We start from the raw sequence: 14,220 nt of genomic DNA on the forward strand, positions 1-14,220 counted from the left end.
TGTTGATGTTATTGTGGTGAAACCATATGTGATGGGTTCTCTGAGGTTAGCTCCTACGGATCACATATGCATGGGTGTACACAGGCTGTGTAACAGTGTGCAGGTTGTGGTGTTATGTCCAAGGAATTTGTGTTCCATTGAGATCTGTTTGGGAGCCCACAAAGAAAAATACAGTTCTCTCTTGTTCTGGTGCTCCACATGACAGATGGAGAAATGGATAGTGAGACACTAAAGTGCCATATGGCAGATGTATGAAGCGTGAACTCTACGGTGGGAAGTATCAATGGGGACCTTGAGTCTCCATAAAGAAATACTGTGAGTCTCATTTGATAACTAAGCTGCATCTCTGTGCTGTTTTCTCTCTGAAGCTCTGCAATCATACTTACTTGCTTTACTTCCTCAGGTCTGACAGCTGTCAATATTTATCCAGTTCCTGGTCTACTGACATGTCTAGAACTCTCTCAGTAAGTGATAATACACAACAGAATTTAAAGCAAGTATCTGGACATCTTGAGAGCAATTAAACACAATAGAACTTCAAAGCCCAGCACTAAACAATGATGAAAGTGTCCCAGACCAGAAGCCCTTCTGAACCAGTATGACTTTTTCAGGTGACTTTGCTGTCCTTCAGCTGTAGGCTATGATCAGGAAAAAAAAAAGCCAAGCAGGGACCACTGAACTTGGGGCAGCTTACTGAACTGAATGGGGGGAGATCAAATATTTAGAGTAGCTCTCAGTGATCTCTGCTGTTGGTTTGATTGCCTACATCTGCCCTTGGAGCAGCACTGTGAGAGCTTTAAGATAGGATGCCCTGCCAAGTCACGAACCAGTTCAGTTTGCATTATCCATTACTAACTCAGATGCTGTTCATTTTTTGACTGTTGCTTTTGGTTTGGCTGTCGTGAAAATCATGCAGCATTCAGAATGTTTTTCATATGGAGTGCTGGTTTCTAGCTTTTCCCACTTGCTTTTCTCAGCAATCAACTACAGTGTGTCCCAGACTGGGCCTGTGAAGCAAAGAAACTGGAAGTTTTGGATGTGAGCTACAACCTACTCTTGGAGCTTCCGTCGAGGTCAGAAAACCTTTGTAAATAGAGCTGAGCTTTCTTCTACAGTGGGCTGTCTGGGAAGAGAAAAGAAGTGCTATTCCTGTTGCTTAATTCCTTGTTGTGTCGAGATATATACTCTCACTTACTTTATCTATGTTTCATCAAAAATGCTCTGTATTCAAATGTTGGAAAGAACCAGTTTCTAGGTCAGCCTTTTGAACAGTAGGGGCTAGGTAATTCCATCCTGTGTTTTCGGCTGCTACTGCAGCTGTTTGCACCTGACATAGAACATGCTGCTGTGATTTATACGTGTTATCATACTGTCTGTGAACACAGGTCATAGGTGAGACCCTAATACATTTTGCATCATGTCACAGAAATTTCATGTTACATTTGACAGAGAGTTATCACAAAGGGACAATTCAGTTGATCTCAGATGTAGCTTTCACAGTACACCATCAGCCAGCTCCTTTCTCCCTATTTCCCTTTCAGTTTCTGCAGAAATGCACTGAATGAGAGCCGAGAACTAATACAATTTTGCAGTTATTTATCCTAGGAAGAAGCAAAGCATAAACATTCTCAGCCTAATAGGGGTGTTAGGTGGGGGTGTGATTTGATGAATGACACAGTATCTGAGGTAAGTTGTACTAAAACTGAATGGAGAAGCGGTTAAAAGGGAAGAAATGCAGAACATGGCTTGGAGAAGTTGAAGCAAGAGGCATAGGAGGTGATCACCAGTGACATTCCAGTGATTGTCACAGAAAAACTGTATACATCAAAATCAAGAAAAGGACATAACAAGGATGTGATAATGAGAACTTAGAGGAGAATTTTAGCCAATCCAATGGATTAAAGGGACCAAACTTTAAATATATTATGCAAAGAATAATTTACTGCCTCAGAAATAGTACAGGAGTGCCAAGCCACTAGTTAAAGCTTTGAATTTATGTTGACACGTGGAAGCACTTCTGTCTACCTACAAGTGACAACAGGCATTTAAAGCCTTCCTTTGTGACTTCTTCCTTTGTCTGCCTGAGAGAATGCTGGGCACATGCACACCAACTCAAGTCACAAGATACCAAACAGTAGTAGTGTAGAGGGAAATGTAGATACGTTTCCAAGCATCCAGAGTGTCTTGAGTCATCTTACCCTGTGTCTTGTTCTGCTTTGTAATTGTATACATTTTATGGATCTGTGTATTTTAATTTTTCAAATACAAGCACTGTATTTGTGTACAAGCAAATTAAGTGGGTTAAATGCTACCTTTCCCACTCTGTGGATGTCAAGAGGAATGAACCAAGTTAAATAGAAAACCCTGTGTCTTTCTAGGATCCTCAGAAGCTTGAGTCTTCGGAAGTTGATGGTGGGGCACAATCATCTGCAGAGCCTTCCACTTCTTCTAGAACACATTCCACTGGAGGTGCTGGACCTTCAGCACAATCTGTTGACTACACTCCCAGAGACACTCTTTGTCAAAGCTCTGAAGTGAGTGTCAGTAGCAAACATCTTTTGTCTGCATTATCCTTTGGAGTGTATGGGCTGGAAGTGGCACCTGTGTGACTGTCCTTGCAAGGTGCTATTTACATAAGAGAGAACGAGGTGTGCCCTTTATGAGGTGGTTATTCAGGTGCCATAAGAGAAGCCATCAAGCTGATTTGAAGGAATCAGTCCATGTTACTGTATAATTACATGAAAACAGAAGCTACCTGAAGAGCTTTGTGTTTAAAAGTAGTCATAAGTTCAAGTGCAAAAAAAAGAAGCCAGTCAGATTCAGGTCATTGGAGAACAGAGAGACCCTTTACAAATGAACAGTCTCTCATAACTGCCTATTCACACAGTTAGCACAGTTCATTCACACAGAGTTATTCACACAGAGTTAGCCCTTCTTTAAAGAAGCCCTTCTTTACTTAAAGTTTTATGTTGTCTTCTTCCACAAGTATTACCCATGGGCTTTTCAGTGCTCACTGTTTATTGTAAAATGCTGTGTGTATCCACAGTGCATATAGCTAGTAAGTCATTAGTAGGCTCACAAATCTTAATGTGAGTAGGGATGTTACAGTATTGTCTCGCCTTCTGTCTGATACTGCTGTATACACTAGCATTTGTACAGCTCCTTTCTCTTGTTACTGCAGTGGTTTGGATGATGTGAAGTCTTATTCTTGCAATTGCTGTGGTTAGCCTCAGGTACCTGAATGCATCTGCAAACAGCCTGGAGTCCTTGCCCTCCGCATGTCTGGGGGAGGAGAGTTTGAGCATGCTGCAGCTGCTATACTTGACTAATAACAACCTCACAGACCAATGCATCCCTGTCTTGGTGGGACACCCAAACCTACGGATTTTGCATCTGGCAAACAACAACCTGCAGACTTTCCCTGCAAGGTAAGTCAGTAAGGCTGTTGGGCAAGACAATGCTCCCTGGGAGGAAGCTGCCACCTCCCCATGGTTCTATGTGAGTCAAAGTCAGAATGAGATGCTCTCCCTGTGGCTTGAAGACAAAAGCCTGACATTTCTACACATAAAGGGAGGAGAAGCGTGTTAAGAGGGATTGGCACATGGTACTACTGTTGGCTGTAGGTTTTCCTGTCATAGTCGATGTGCCATCCAGAGGGACCAGGGAATGTAACTTATGTTGCATGTGGGGGCAGGGGAGTGTGTGATATTTCTTTACAGCTTCAGCGCTGATGGTGAATGGTCTGTCTGTTTTAGAAATCCAAGCCAGGCTTGGGGACCCGGCATCTTACCAGAGCATCTCTTAGGGCTTTGGGTCTCCTATCAGTAAATCAGAAAAGTAGCTCATAATGGGCAGTGTCTATGGATACCTCATCTGCAACTTCAGAAAGTGACAAGTTCATGTCTGTAAGATATTTGTTTCCCTTTCAGCAAACTTAGTAAGCTGGAGCACTTGGAAGAGCTGAATCTCAGTGGAAACAAACTGAAAACAATTCCTACAACGATTGCAAACTGCAAGCTCCTTCGTACGCTTATTGCACACTCTAATGAAATCAGCATTTTTCCAGAAATCATGCATTTGCCCCATATTCAGGTATTTGTATGGAGAAGATAAAGAGGTATCTGGGTAAAGTTTGGGCTATAGAATAAGTAAGTGCTAGGAGAGAACAGAAGGTCCAAGCAAGGCCAAGTGCAAGGTGCTATACCTGGATCAGGGCTGCCCCTGGTATCAATCTAGACTGGGGAATGAATGGTCAAGAGCAGCCCTGCTGAGAAGGGCTTAGGGATGCTGCTGGATGAGAGTCTGGACATGCCCTGGCCATATGTGCTGGCACCCAGAAACCCCACACACACCCTGGGCTCATCCCCAGTGGCATGGACAGCGGGTAAGGAGGGGATTCTGTCCCCTGGCCTGTTCAGATGGGATCCCACCTGGAGGGCTGCATCCAACTCTTGAGTCCTCAGCACAAGAAGGACTTAGACCTGTTGGAGTGGGTTCAAAGGAGTCCATGAAGATGATTAGAAGGCTGGAGCACCTCTGCTGTGGCAATGGGCTGAGTGCTTTGAGGTGTTTCTGCTTGGAGAAGAAAAGGGTCTGGAGTGACCTTATTGGAACCTTCCATTACCTAAAGTGAGTAAAAGAGAGCTTGAGAGGGACTTTGTCCAAAGGCATGGAGTGACAGCATAAGGGGGAATGGCTTTAAAGTGAAAGAGAGTAGGTGTAGGTTGGATATTGGGAAGAAACTCTTCCCTGTGAGGGTGGGGAGGCCCTGTCACAGGTTGCCCAGAAAAGCTGTGGCGCCCTATCCCTGGAAGTTTCAAGGCCAGGTTAGACAGGTCTTAGAGCAACCTCTTGTAGTGGAAGGTGTCCCTGCCCATGGCAGATGTGTTGAAAAAAATGAGCTCTAAGGTCCCCTCCAGCACAGACGATTCTGTGGTTCTATGACTTTTCTTGATCAACCCGAGAAGAGGTCACAGAATGTGCATTCTAGATCTCTCACCTTTCTGAGTTGATCAGATATCATCTCATTCACCTTTATCCCCTGTCTCTGACATTTCTGGTTTCTTGCATTTGAGACAGTGGGCAGTGTTATTATACAGCTAGGCAGGAGTGCATATAGAGGCCTTCCTTTGTCTTTGGTGTGACCCAGTCTTTCAGTATTGGAGTCATGGCTATTGCAGGCTGCTTATAAATCATTCTTCTTCTGACAAGTCAGATCCATTTTCATGACCTGTGTGTGAGATACAATAAGTAGCAGGGTTGTATGATGTTTGTAAGGAGCACTGGAGTAACTGATGACACAGAGTATTTTCATTTGTCATGCTGTTTATTGCTACTGCAGTTTGTGGATTTGAGCTGCAATGAGTTAACTGAAATCCTAATCCCTGAAGCACTGCCAGGTGCCTTGCAAGAGCTGGATCTGAGTGGAAACACAAACCTGGTCTTAGAACACAAGACACTGGATATCTTCAGGTGAGCCATTGACATGTCAATCCAGTAGTGACCTGCACAGGAAAGGGTAACCCTTGCCAGGAGAGGAAATGGGATAGTAAAGTAAAAGCACTTTATCACTGCATGGTGGTGTAACGTTCCCTGCCTGAGGCAGCTGAGACTTACTGTCTTTGGGAAGGGAAAAGTCTGGGTTCGATACATTAGAACAAAGAATTTTTCAGATAGTATGAGGTTTTCCCAGGTGTGTCTGGCATAAGCAAGCAGACATCTCCAGAAGACCTACACCTTAAACTCCTTTCCTTGATGCAGTTCTTTCCACAGACTGCTGTCTAAAACTAGACTGGACAAGGTCCTAAGGCCTATTCAGCAGGTTCTAAAAAAGTATAACTTCTGTTCTCTCTGTAGTCACATTACCACACTGAAGATTGATGCTAAGCCCTCCCTCACGGCAGACTCAGCACTCAGTTCTGCCTTCTGGAGTCACGGAATAGCTGAGATGGCAGGCCAAAGAAATAAGTGAGTATTATGGTCTGCTGAGCACTGACACTGTCTTCTCAGGATGCTGAGCACTGACACTGCTTCTCAGGTGCACTGCTGAGCACCCGAGCAGACCTGTTTCGCCCAAGAGCTCATCCATCCCTTTTTCTCTCTGGATCTCTTACTACGTCTTGGTAACTCATGTCTCCACATTACCTTTTGCCTCAATTTTCATGCTTTTCCTGGTACGCTTGGACTCTCCTTCCCTCTCCAGCAAAGATGCTTTTTCTCTTGCCAGCTGTGCCTGTTGCCCTCTCCTGCATGTGGTCAAGGAGGGTTTGGGAGTTCCAATAATAATATGCAGCTGTACATCTCCCAGGCTAGTGAATGTAGGGACAGTGGCTTTGCTGCCCTGTGAGAATGGCACTTACAGCAAGGTGCCTGATGGCTGTGGTTTTGAGAACAAGATAATTTTTTGAGACATACTAACTTACCTTGTATGCTTTTCTGACAGGCTGTGTGTGTCATCCTTGGCACTGGGGAGCTTTGCAGAGGGGACGGAGGCTGTGTATGGCATGTTTGATGGTGACAAGAATGAAGAACTGCCACGTTTGCTGCAGTGCACCATGGCCGATGTGCTCCTGGAGGAGGTACAGCAGTCTGACACCATGTTCATGTCCAACACCTTCTTGGTCTCCCACAGGTAGGACAGTGAGCAGGCTGGTCCTGGTGGGACTTGCATAAGGTATATCAATATGTTAGGTGGGGTGAGGCAGCCCTCCAGAATGCCTGTCAGTAGAGTCTGGAGCCTCCTACACCTTCTCCTCCAACAGGAAGCTGGGCATGGCTGGGCAGAAGCTGGGCTCCTCTGCTGTCCTTTGCTACATTCGTAACGAGGTGGCTGATCCAGCCAGCAACTTTTCTCTGACGGTGGCCAATGTGGGGACGTGCCAAGCCGTTCTGTGCCGAAGTGGAAAAGCACTGCCTCTCTCCAAAGTCTTCAGCCTTGAACAATGTTCAGAAGAAGCCAGGAGAGTCAAGGAACAAAAAGCCATTATAACAGAGGTGAGTTTGGACCCTTTCCACTTTAGCTTCCACACTCACATAAAAGCTTGGTATAAATACATGAGCTCAGCTGTCTGCTTAACATTACAGGGGAGAGGATGAGATGAAGGTTCTGAATGACTTGTCTAGTGCTTCCTGCTCTGCTTCATTTGCTGATTTGCTATCCAAAATTGCATGTTCCTAAAACACTTTGGCCTAAGAACTGTGGGTACAGGATGACATCTAGTATGCAAAAGTATTAAAATTATTTCTAGAGAACTCTGTAAAGGTTAACTTTCTAAACACTTGGAAATAACAGGGAAGTTCCAAAGAGTGGGAAAAATATATCTGTAATGATCTTGAGAAATTAGTGCCAGTCACTGCAGTTCTATGCTCAGTGGGTCTTTTAAAAAGTATTAAGTTGCTAAATAGAACTATTTTTCATAAGCATAATGTGTCACTGTGTGACAGCTCTTCAAGGCATAGCACTGTGGCTACTGACTGAAAATAACAATGGGATTAATGTATCATGTTAAATAGTTTAAAAACTGGCTCATTGATGGATTCTGAAAAAGAAAAGTGAAATTATTGTGTAAGAGACTTCCCTGTGCATCTCATCTGCTGGGTTTTAATACTTGGCAGCAGCAGCAGTGCTGACACCCAGAGGATACAGAAATTAAGAACACTGAAATTAAACTCAAAACACTGACTCAGAAAAGGGACTGAGGGTTGTGGGCATTTCTCTTTATGGGAGACCACTGCCAGGCTGGCCAGGGGACCATCTAACAGAAGGGGGTAATACATCCAGGGTACAAAACCAGCTTGAGATTATCTACTTGTTCTCTTTATCCTCAGGATGTAGTGTCCACATTTCAGAATGCAGTTATATATTAATAAAGAGGGAAATAGTTCAGATAATACACAGAAATAGCTTAATGTCTGGGTAACCTGTCTTGCACTGAGAAAGTCAAAAGTCACCATCTCACATGTACTAAAAAAATAAGTTTCACATAAGACTGATCAGTGAGACTCTCTGATCAGTGTACTGCAGGTAGTCTAGCTGCACATTTCAGAATAGTCTGCTACAATTCTTCAGAGTGCAACAAAAAGTCTTGTGGGATGAAAGTGTGTTATTGCCAGCATGGGTGATGGCGGTTATTGTACCTGGTCATCAGGTATAGTGAATGTCTGCACTGCAGTACCTGCACCTAGATCCCTTTCTCCAATGCTGCAGCTGTGTAACTGGCATTTCTCGAGGCTCCAAACCAGCATATGAGAAGGGGGAGGTTTGCTTTCTAAATGATCTAATAGCACATCCAATGCTACTGCCTTGTTTCTCTTATCTGCAGGACAATAAAGTCAATGGTGTGACTTGCTGTACTCGGATGCTGGGCTGCACGTACTTGCATCCTTGGATCCTGCCCAAACCACAGGTCAATTCCATTCCATTGACTGTACAAGATGAGTTGCTACTTCTAGGGAACAAAGCTCTCTGGGAACACCTTTCTTATGCAGAGGCTGTCTCAGCTGTGCGGCACCTACACGACCCACTAGCTGCTGCAAAAAAACTCTGCACTTTAGCCCAAAGCTACGGTTGCCAAGACAATATTGGTGCAATGGTGGTATGTCTGAACATCAGTGAGGACAACTGCACGTGTGAGATGCACGGCCTCACTCTGACAGGCCCTGGGGGATTTAGTTCTACCACCAACAAACCAGCAACACCTTCATGTAGCAGTGGAATTGCTTCAGAGTTCAGCAGTGAACTATCTGCTTCTGAGGTTAGCAGTGAGGTGGGCTCTACTGCATCAGATGAACATGGTACTGTTGGTCTCGATGGCAGCTTGCTACCACGACAAGAACGACGTTGCAGCCTACATCCTGTGCCCCCCTCAAGCATCTTTCAGCGCCAACCTTCCAGTGCCACCTTTTCTAGCAACCAGTCTGACAATGGTCTAGATAGTGATGATGAGCAGCCTGTGGAAGGTGTGATAACAAACGGCAGTAAAGTGGAGGTAGAGGTGGACGTCCATTGCTGTAAAGGAAAGGGTCTGGAATTGGAACATCCTGCTGCAGATTACAGCTCTTCTGCTCCAGGGCCAGAGGATGACTCTGGGCTTGTACTCATCATTCGGAGGCAGAATAGTGTAAACAGCAACACTGTGCAGAGAGGGCTCAAGGAGAAGTGTGAACTCCAAAAATCTCTTTCCACATGTTGTCTTTATGGAAAGAAGCTTTCCAATGGCTCCATAGTGCCCTTGGAGGAGAGCCTCAACCTCATCGAAGTAGCGACAGAGGCACCTAAGAAGAAGACAGGCTATTTTGCTGCTCCATCCCAGATGGAGCCAGAAGATCAATTTGTGGTGCCACCTGATCTGGAAGAGGAAGTGAAGGAACAAATGAAGCAGCACCACAAGGACAGAGCAGATCAGGAGCTGAAAGAAGAACTTGCAGCATCGCTGCCAGATGAGTTTGACACAGCTTTGTAACCCTATGAGTACCATTCCCACATTATCTGTCCCAGGAAGCTCTGTTTCATAAGGGCTGTCATGCCCTCTGAGGGAGCTGGGATCTGCAAGGAGTACAGACACCTGCTGCTTCCTTAATGGAGTTGAGGAAGAATCAGGAAGGTCAACGTCTGGGCTGTCCACTTAACCACTGTAGTGTCTCAGTTGTCCTATGAGCATGCAGATCAGCTGCTGAGCTCTGTGTTAGGGACTGTCTGGTAAGTCCTTGAATCATGAGGTTCTGCCAGAAAGGGGCTAGTGTATGTGTGTGTGGGGTGAGGAGGCTGCTGAGAGAGAGAAATGCTCAGTGGTTAGAGTCCTGTGAATATTTCTGATGCCGTGTCCCACCCCTCTCCCCAGCACCTGACTTTTCTATTCCTTGAAAGAATACAGCCAGTTGCAATGAAGCTGACCTGAGAATGGTTTCCTACATTAATTGCAAGCACTTTTATTTATTGCACTTAAGCTGTTTTTTTTCCCCTTCAGCCCAGCACTTTATTATTTAGGGTAAGGGGAGAAAGCACCTAACAGCAGGTATGCTGTGAACTTTTCCCAATGGATGTTCTTAGGACAGTGGAGGACTTAGGGTTCTGATGAGCACTGGTGTAGGGGAAAGTGAAGGTTATGGTGGGATCATTCTGTGCAGGATGAGAAAATATATAGCTGAGTGATATGCAGGTGCCAACCAATGCATTTTATATGGAGCATAGGAAAGATCAGCTCAGGACTGGTTGATTAAGGCAATGTGTAGATCCAGTGGTTCTAGTTGCAGAGCACAGATTCACCTCAGCAGCAACCTGGCCACCTTCATCATGGATGCTTCACAGTAGAGACCTCCTTTTCTGCAGAAGACATAGAATAAAGACAGGAGCTTGTGCTTGTCTCAGTGTTCAGTCAGAAGAGCCAAGCTGTAAACGGTGGTGTGCTGCTCTAAGACTGGCAGAAGCATCCAATGTTCTTTTCCATCAACATAAACCTCTGCATTGTCAGCTGCAGTGTCTTCGTTTGCCTCTGGAAGCAGGAGTCGTATTCCAAATACAAAACAACTAGCATTTCGTGGTATGTGCCCAATTTGGCCGCAAACAAGGTGAAAGTGTACTTGTTCCTGCTTAGCCTTCAGCACAAAAGCAAAAATTAAACTTTTCATCGTATTAACGTTTTTATCAGCACTGAAAAATACGTTTAAAACAGTCCTACTAATGATGAACTGGCTAGTCTGCACTCAGATGCCTTGTGTTTCCATTAGGATTTTGGTGAAGAGTGTAAGTTGGCTGCCCATGTCATCATCTTGTATAAGGGTTGTGGAGATCACTGCCTCTGCAGCATGCAGATCTGTCTTCCTTTCTGACAGAGCTGGATAGCAGCTGTCCTTGTCATGTCAGTGGTGCAATAATCCTGACTGAGATGTGGGCTAGTGCCTTTTCTTCATTAATGATATTTATGAAGAAAACTTAAACATTTATTCTGAAGAGATCTGAGGGGCTTGAGTTGTCTATTTTTGGATCAAATTTAAGCCTTGATCAGAAGGAAATACTATGCAGACTATTTGTGGAATTCTGTCAATATAGCTCTTTTGACAAAATCTAATGGAGTTTTACTGAGATTTCAGAGCACCTTGAATTCCATCTCACTAGGAAAAAGGTATTTTTATCATGCATGAGGAGCAACATTTTAGGATATACTTTGTGCTAGTTGCAGTGTAATCATGAAACAACCCAATTTTTTGCAAAGTTTAAACTCTCGCAATTTTTTGTTGTTTAAATGCCTGTTTCATTTGGAACTGGAGGTTGAAGCTAATTCTTAAAATCACAGAAACAACAGCATTTGAATCCTTTAGGCAGAGGAAAAACAGCAGAAAATATTCAAATGCTAAACCCTGAAACTCTTCCATGTTATCATCATATAAGTATGCAGGAAAGGTTCATCCCAATGTATTCAACTGCAACTTTTGAGTCTGTCACTGATGATAATTTTACCAAATAGCTATGCCTAGCCTCACAGTTTTGCTATCTGAAAGGGCTGTAGAACACTTCCATTCAGTATGGGACTGATACAGAAACCCTTATTTCTGAGTAAGACTCTGACAAGCCCTGCACTCTAAGTAGCACATATGAATGCAAATCAGGTCTCTATTTCTTGCACTGATGTGGAAAGTCTAGTGTGTCCTTGCCAGTTTGAGTCAGTAGTACTGTGTGCAGAATTGCCACAAGGAGTTAGTAATGAATGGCTCTTACCTAGTTCAGTGTTGAAGGACTAAGGAAAACACAGCTCTGCAATGGAGCATGCAGATTTCTGAACTGTACCTCTTAGAGGCAGTGGCAGAATGGAACTGAAGGAATTCCTACTTAGACTTTTTCTCTAGTGCTGTCTCCAGTTTTGAAGCAAAAAGGGAGTTTAAATGCAGCCAGCTCCTATTTTCTATGGGTATGAACTGTCATGGAAGACATGGCTTGTTATCTTTCTTATACTCTAGGCAGAATCCACAGGTATCTGTGAAGCTGGTATTATGGACTCTAGGCAGCACAGGTTGAGTTGACTTTACCTGTTCCAAATAGGCTTTCTCTGTTTGACTAAGGCAAGTGCTGGTGTCCTCAAGCAGTTTGTACATATTTTCCATGTGCTTCTTCCAAGGATTAAGCTTTTCCTTTTCCATTTCAGCCAGAGCATTGTGATGCTTTTTCTTCAGTCATTCAAAATCTTTTTCATGCATTAAAAATAGTGCCTGTTCATCACAAAAAGTGCTGCTTTTTCCTAGGCCAGTTTTGGGTGTCAGCAAAGACACTGGCGTAATTTTTTCATGCAAATGTCTTGGATTTTCTAACACAAGATTCCAACTGCTGAGACATGCTTCAAGGTCACTGTCATCCAAAGAAATGTTTTGGTTTTTTTTCTGACATTGGTCAGACAGTGGTGTGGCTGGGTTATCTTCATCTGTCTGGTGAGGACAACTCATAGAAAAGAGTGCTTCCCTCCACTACTTTTTGTTTTTCTTCCTCCCTGTATGTCTCCCCTACTTTATTTATTAACACTACCTTAGATTTCAAGCTCCCAAGGAGCACTGCTGTAGGCGGAACAGGTATGAAAGAGCAAGTCTACTGAAGGACTCATAGCAGGGTATAGAAAGTGTCTTCCCAGTTATCTTCCTGTTCTCCAGTCCCTTCCCCAATTTTTTTTTTTTTTGGGGTTTGCAGAGATACTATGTGATTATCACATAACCACATCACTGAGAATGTGCCAGTCATTTGCAGACTTGCTGTTAGAGAGGGGTTCTCACCTTGAGGTCCTCAGGCTATTTTTGTCCCTGCTGAGCAATGCCAATGCAAACCCTCCCACACTGCACGAAGCCACAGCCAGGTAAGGCTGAGGAGGTTGCTGGTTGCTGGTCCATCTCTTCAGTAATTCTGGCTCTGCTGATAAGCATGCTTGCTGAGACAGGTACTCTGAAGGCACTACTCTGTCCTGTCCTGTCCTGTGCTGTCCAGAGCTTCTGTAAAAGGAACCCATAAAGGTTACATTGAGTGGTGGGTAGCAGGGGCCCACATGTTAAAGGTAAGAGATAGCCCCAGAACAAGGAACAGGCCCAGTGGAGGCAGCATCACAGACTGTTCATACCAGACTGGATTCTTCAGTTAGACAGGAGGGTAACAGCCTGTTCCAAGGAGTAGGAAGTATTTCCATCTTTTGGGGACAAGCTGCTGTGAAGTCTGAAATCTTTCTTGTAGTACACAGGACCTTCAGCCACACCTAAGGCTTTGGACCTGTGGGGTTTCTGCACTCCTTCCAGACAGTTGTGGTGGCTTTTGTGTCACTTGCCAAAGGCCTTTCTTCAGGCAAGATCACGTCTTTGGTCTTGTGCAATCATTGTCTGCTGTTCTATTGCTCTCTAAAGACTTAACTGTATTTTTCCTCTTTTTTCACATTTTAAAATATTACCTTTTTTAAATTATTCATATGACCTGGCGCATGTTAAATATTGCAGTGTACCAACTGTTTACTAAATAATCCTCTTTCATGCTTTTGTTTTTAAAAAGGAAAGTATTTTCTGTATCCCACTCTAGCATGCACCTATAATGATCCCTGTTTTTATTGTGTATGGGAGTAGGTTGTCCAATGAATGTGCCCTCAGCACTATGGCCTATCTATTGCTTTGGAAAGGCAAATAACATAAGATTGTTGGAAAACCCTAGTCCACTGATTCTTTATTCTGATGTATAGAGAGGTTCAGGAAGGAAGAGTATTTTTGCATCGAATTTTCAGCTGACTTAGCAATAAAGATTTTTACTTTCATCTAAGAATCTATTCTGTTTCTGTTACTGTGCTGGAAAAAATCTCAGCAATATCCCAGTCAAAGGTAGCTGTGTCTAGCAGCAGCTGTGCTGCAGGTTATTCACTGAGCTCTATGTGCTACTTCACTCATCAGCCTTCCAGACAAAAACTTCTTTCAGAACACTGTGAGGGTAGAATTAGGCTTACCAATTATTAAGGCAGCTTTCTGTTTCCTGCTAGAGGAATGCTGCCCTGTGAACTTGCTCTCAGTAGCACTGTACAGCTCTAGAAGTAGTTGCAACAAGAGGAAATATATAAATGTTAACAGAAACAGGACAACAAAGGACTGTCCTTGTAAATTCTTGGCACCTGTTTTACTTTAGTGTCTCTAGTTCTAAGTGTTCCATGGTTTTGGTAATTGTGAGGATTTAGTCATTTGTGCCAGTGAAAGAAGAGCTATATCCAAGGCAAAGCA

The 14,220-nt window shown here is 43.9% G+C and overlaps 1 protein-coding gene across 4 annotated transcripts in view; it reads left to right on the plus strand.

Moving 5' to 3' along the window:
- Positions 1 to 14,220, plus strand: part of PHLPP2 (PH domain and leucine rich repeat protein phosphatase 2) — a 37,637-nt gene that overhangs the window by 19,932 nt on the left and 3,485 nt on the right. For 2 of the 4 annotated variants that reach the window (XM_072934390.1, XM_030282377.4), the window contains exons 10-19: positions 404 to 464; positions 978 to 1,073; positions 2,379 to 2,534; positions 3,228 to 3,428; positions 3,930 to 4,092; positions 5,342 to 5,472; positions 5,857 to 5,967; positions 6,443 to 6,631; positions 6,762 to 6,993; positions 8,322 to 13,774. In XM_072934390.1, coding sequence (XP_072790491.1) covers positions 404 to 464; positions 978 to 1,073; positions 2,379 to 2,534; positions 3,228 to 3,428; positions 3,930 to 4,092; positions 5,342 to 5,472; positions 5,857 to 5,967; positions 6,443 to 6,631; positions 6,762 to 6,993; positions 8,322 to 9,461 — 2,480 coding nt within the window. In that variant the 3' untranslated portion in view covers positions 9,462 to 13,774. Of the gene's footprint in view, positions 1 to 403; positions 465 to 977; positions 1,074 to 2,378; positions 2,535 to 3,227; positions 3,429 to 3,929; positions 4,093 to 5,341; positions 5,473 to 5,856; positions 5,968 to 6,442; positions 6,632 to 6,761; positions 6,995 to 8,321; positions 13,775 to 14,220 lie in introns of those variants that run through there. The other 2 variants (XR_012057763.1, XM_030282378.4) reach the window with 2 other exon arrangements.

This window comes from Taeniopygia guttata, chromosome 11 (assembly GCF_048771995.1).
Source record: "Taeniopygia guttata chromosome 11, bTaeGut7.mat, whole genome shotgun sequence".
NCBI lineage: Eukaryota > Metazoa > Chordata > Aves > Passeriformes > Estrildidae > Taeniopygia > Taeniopygia guttata.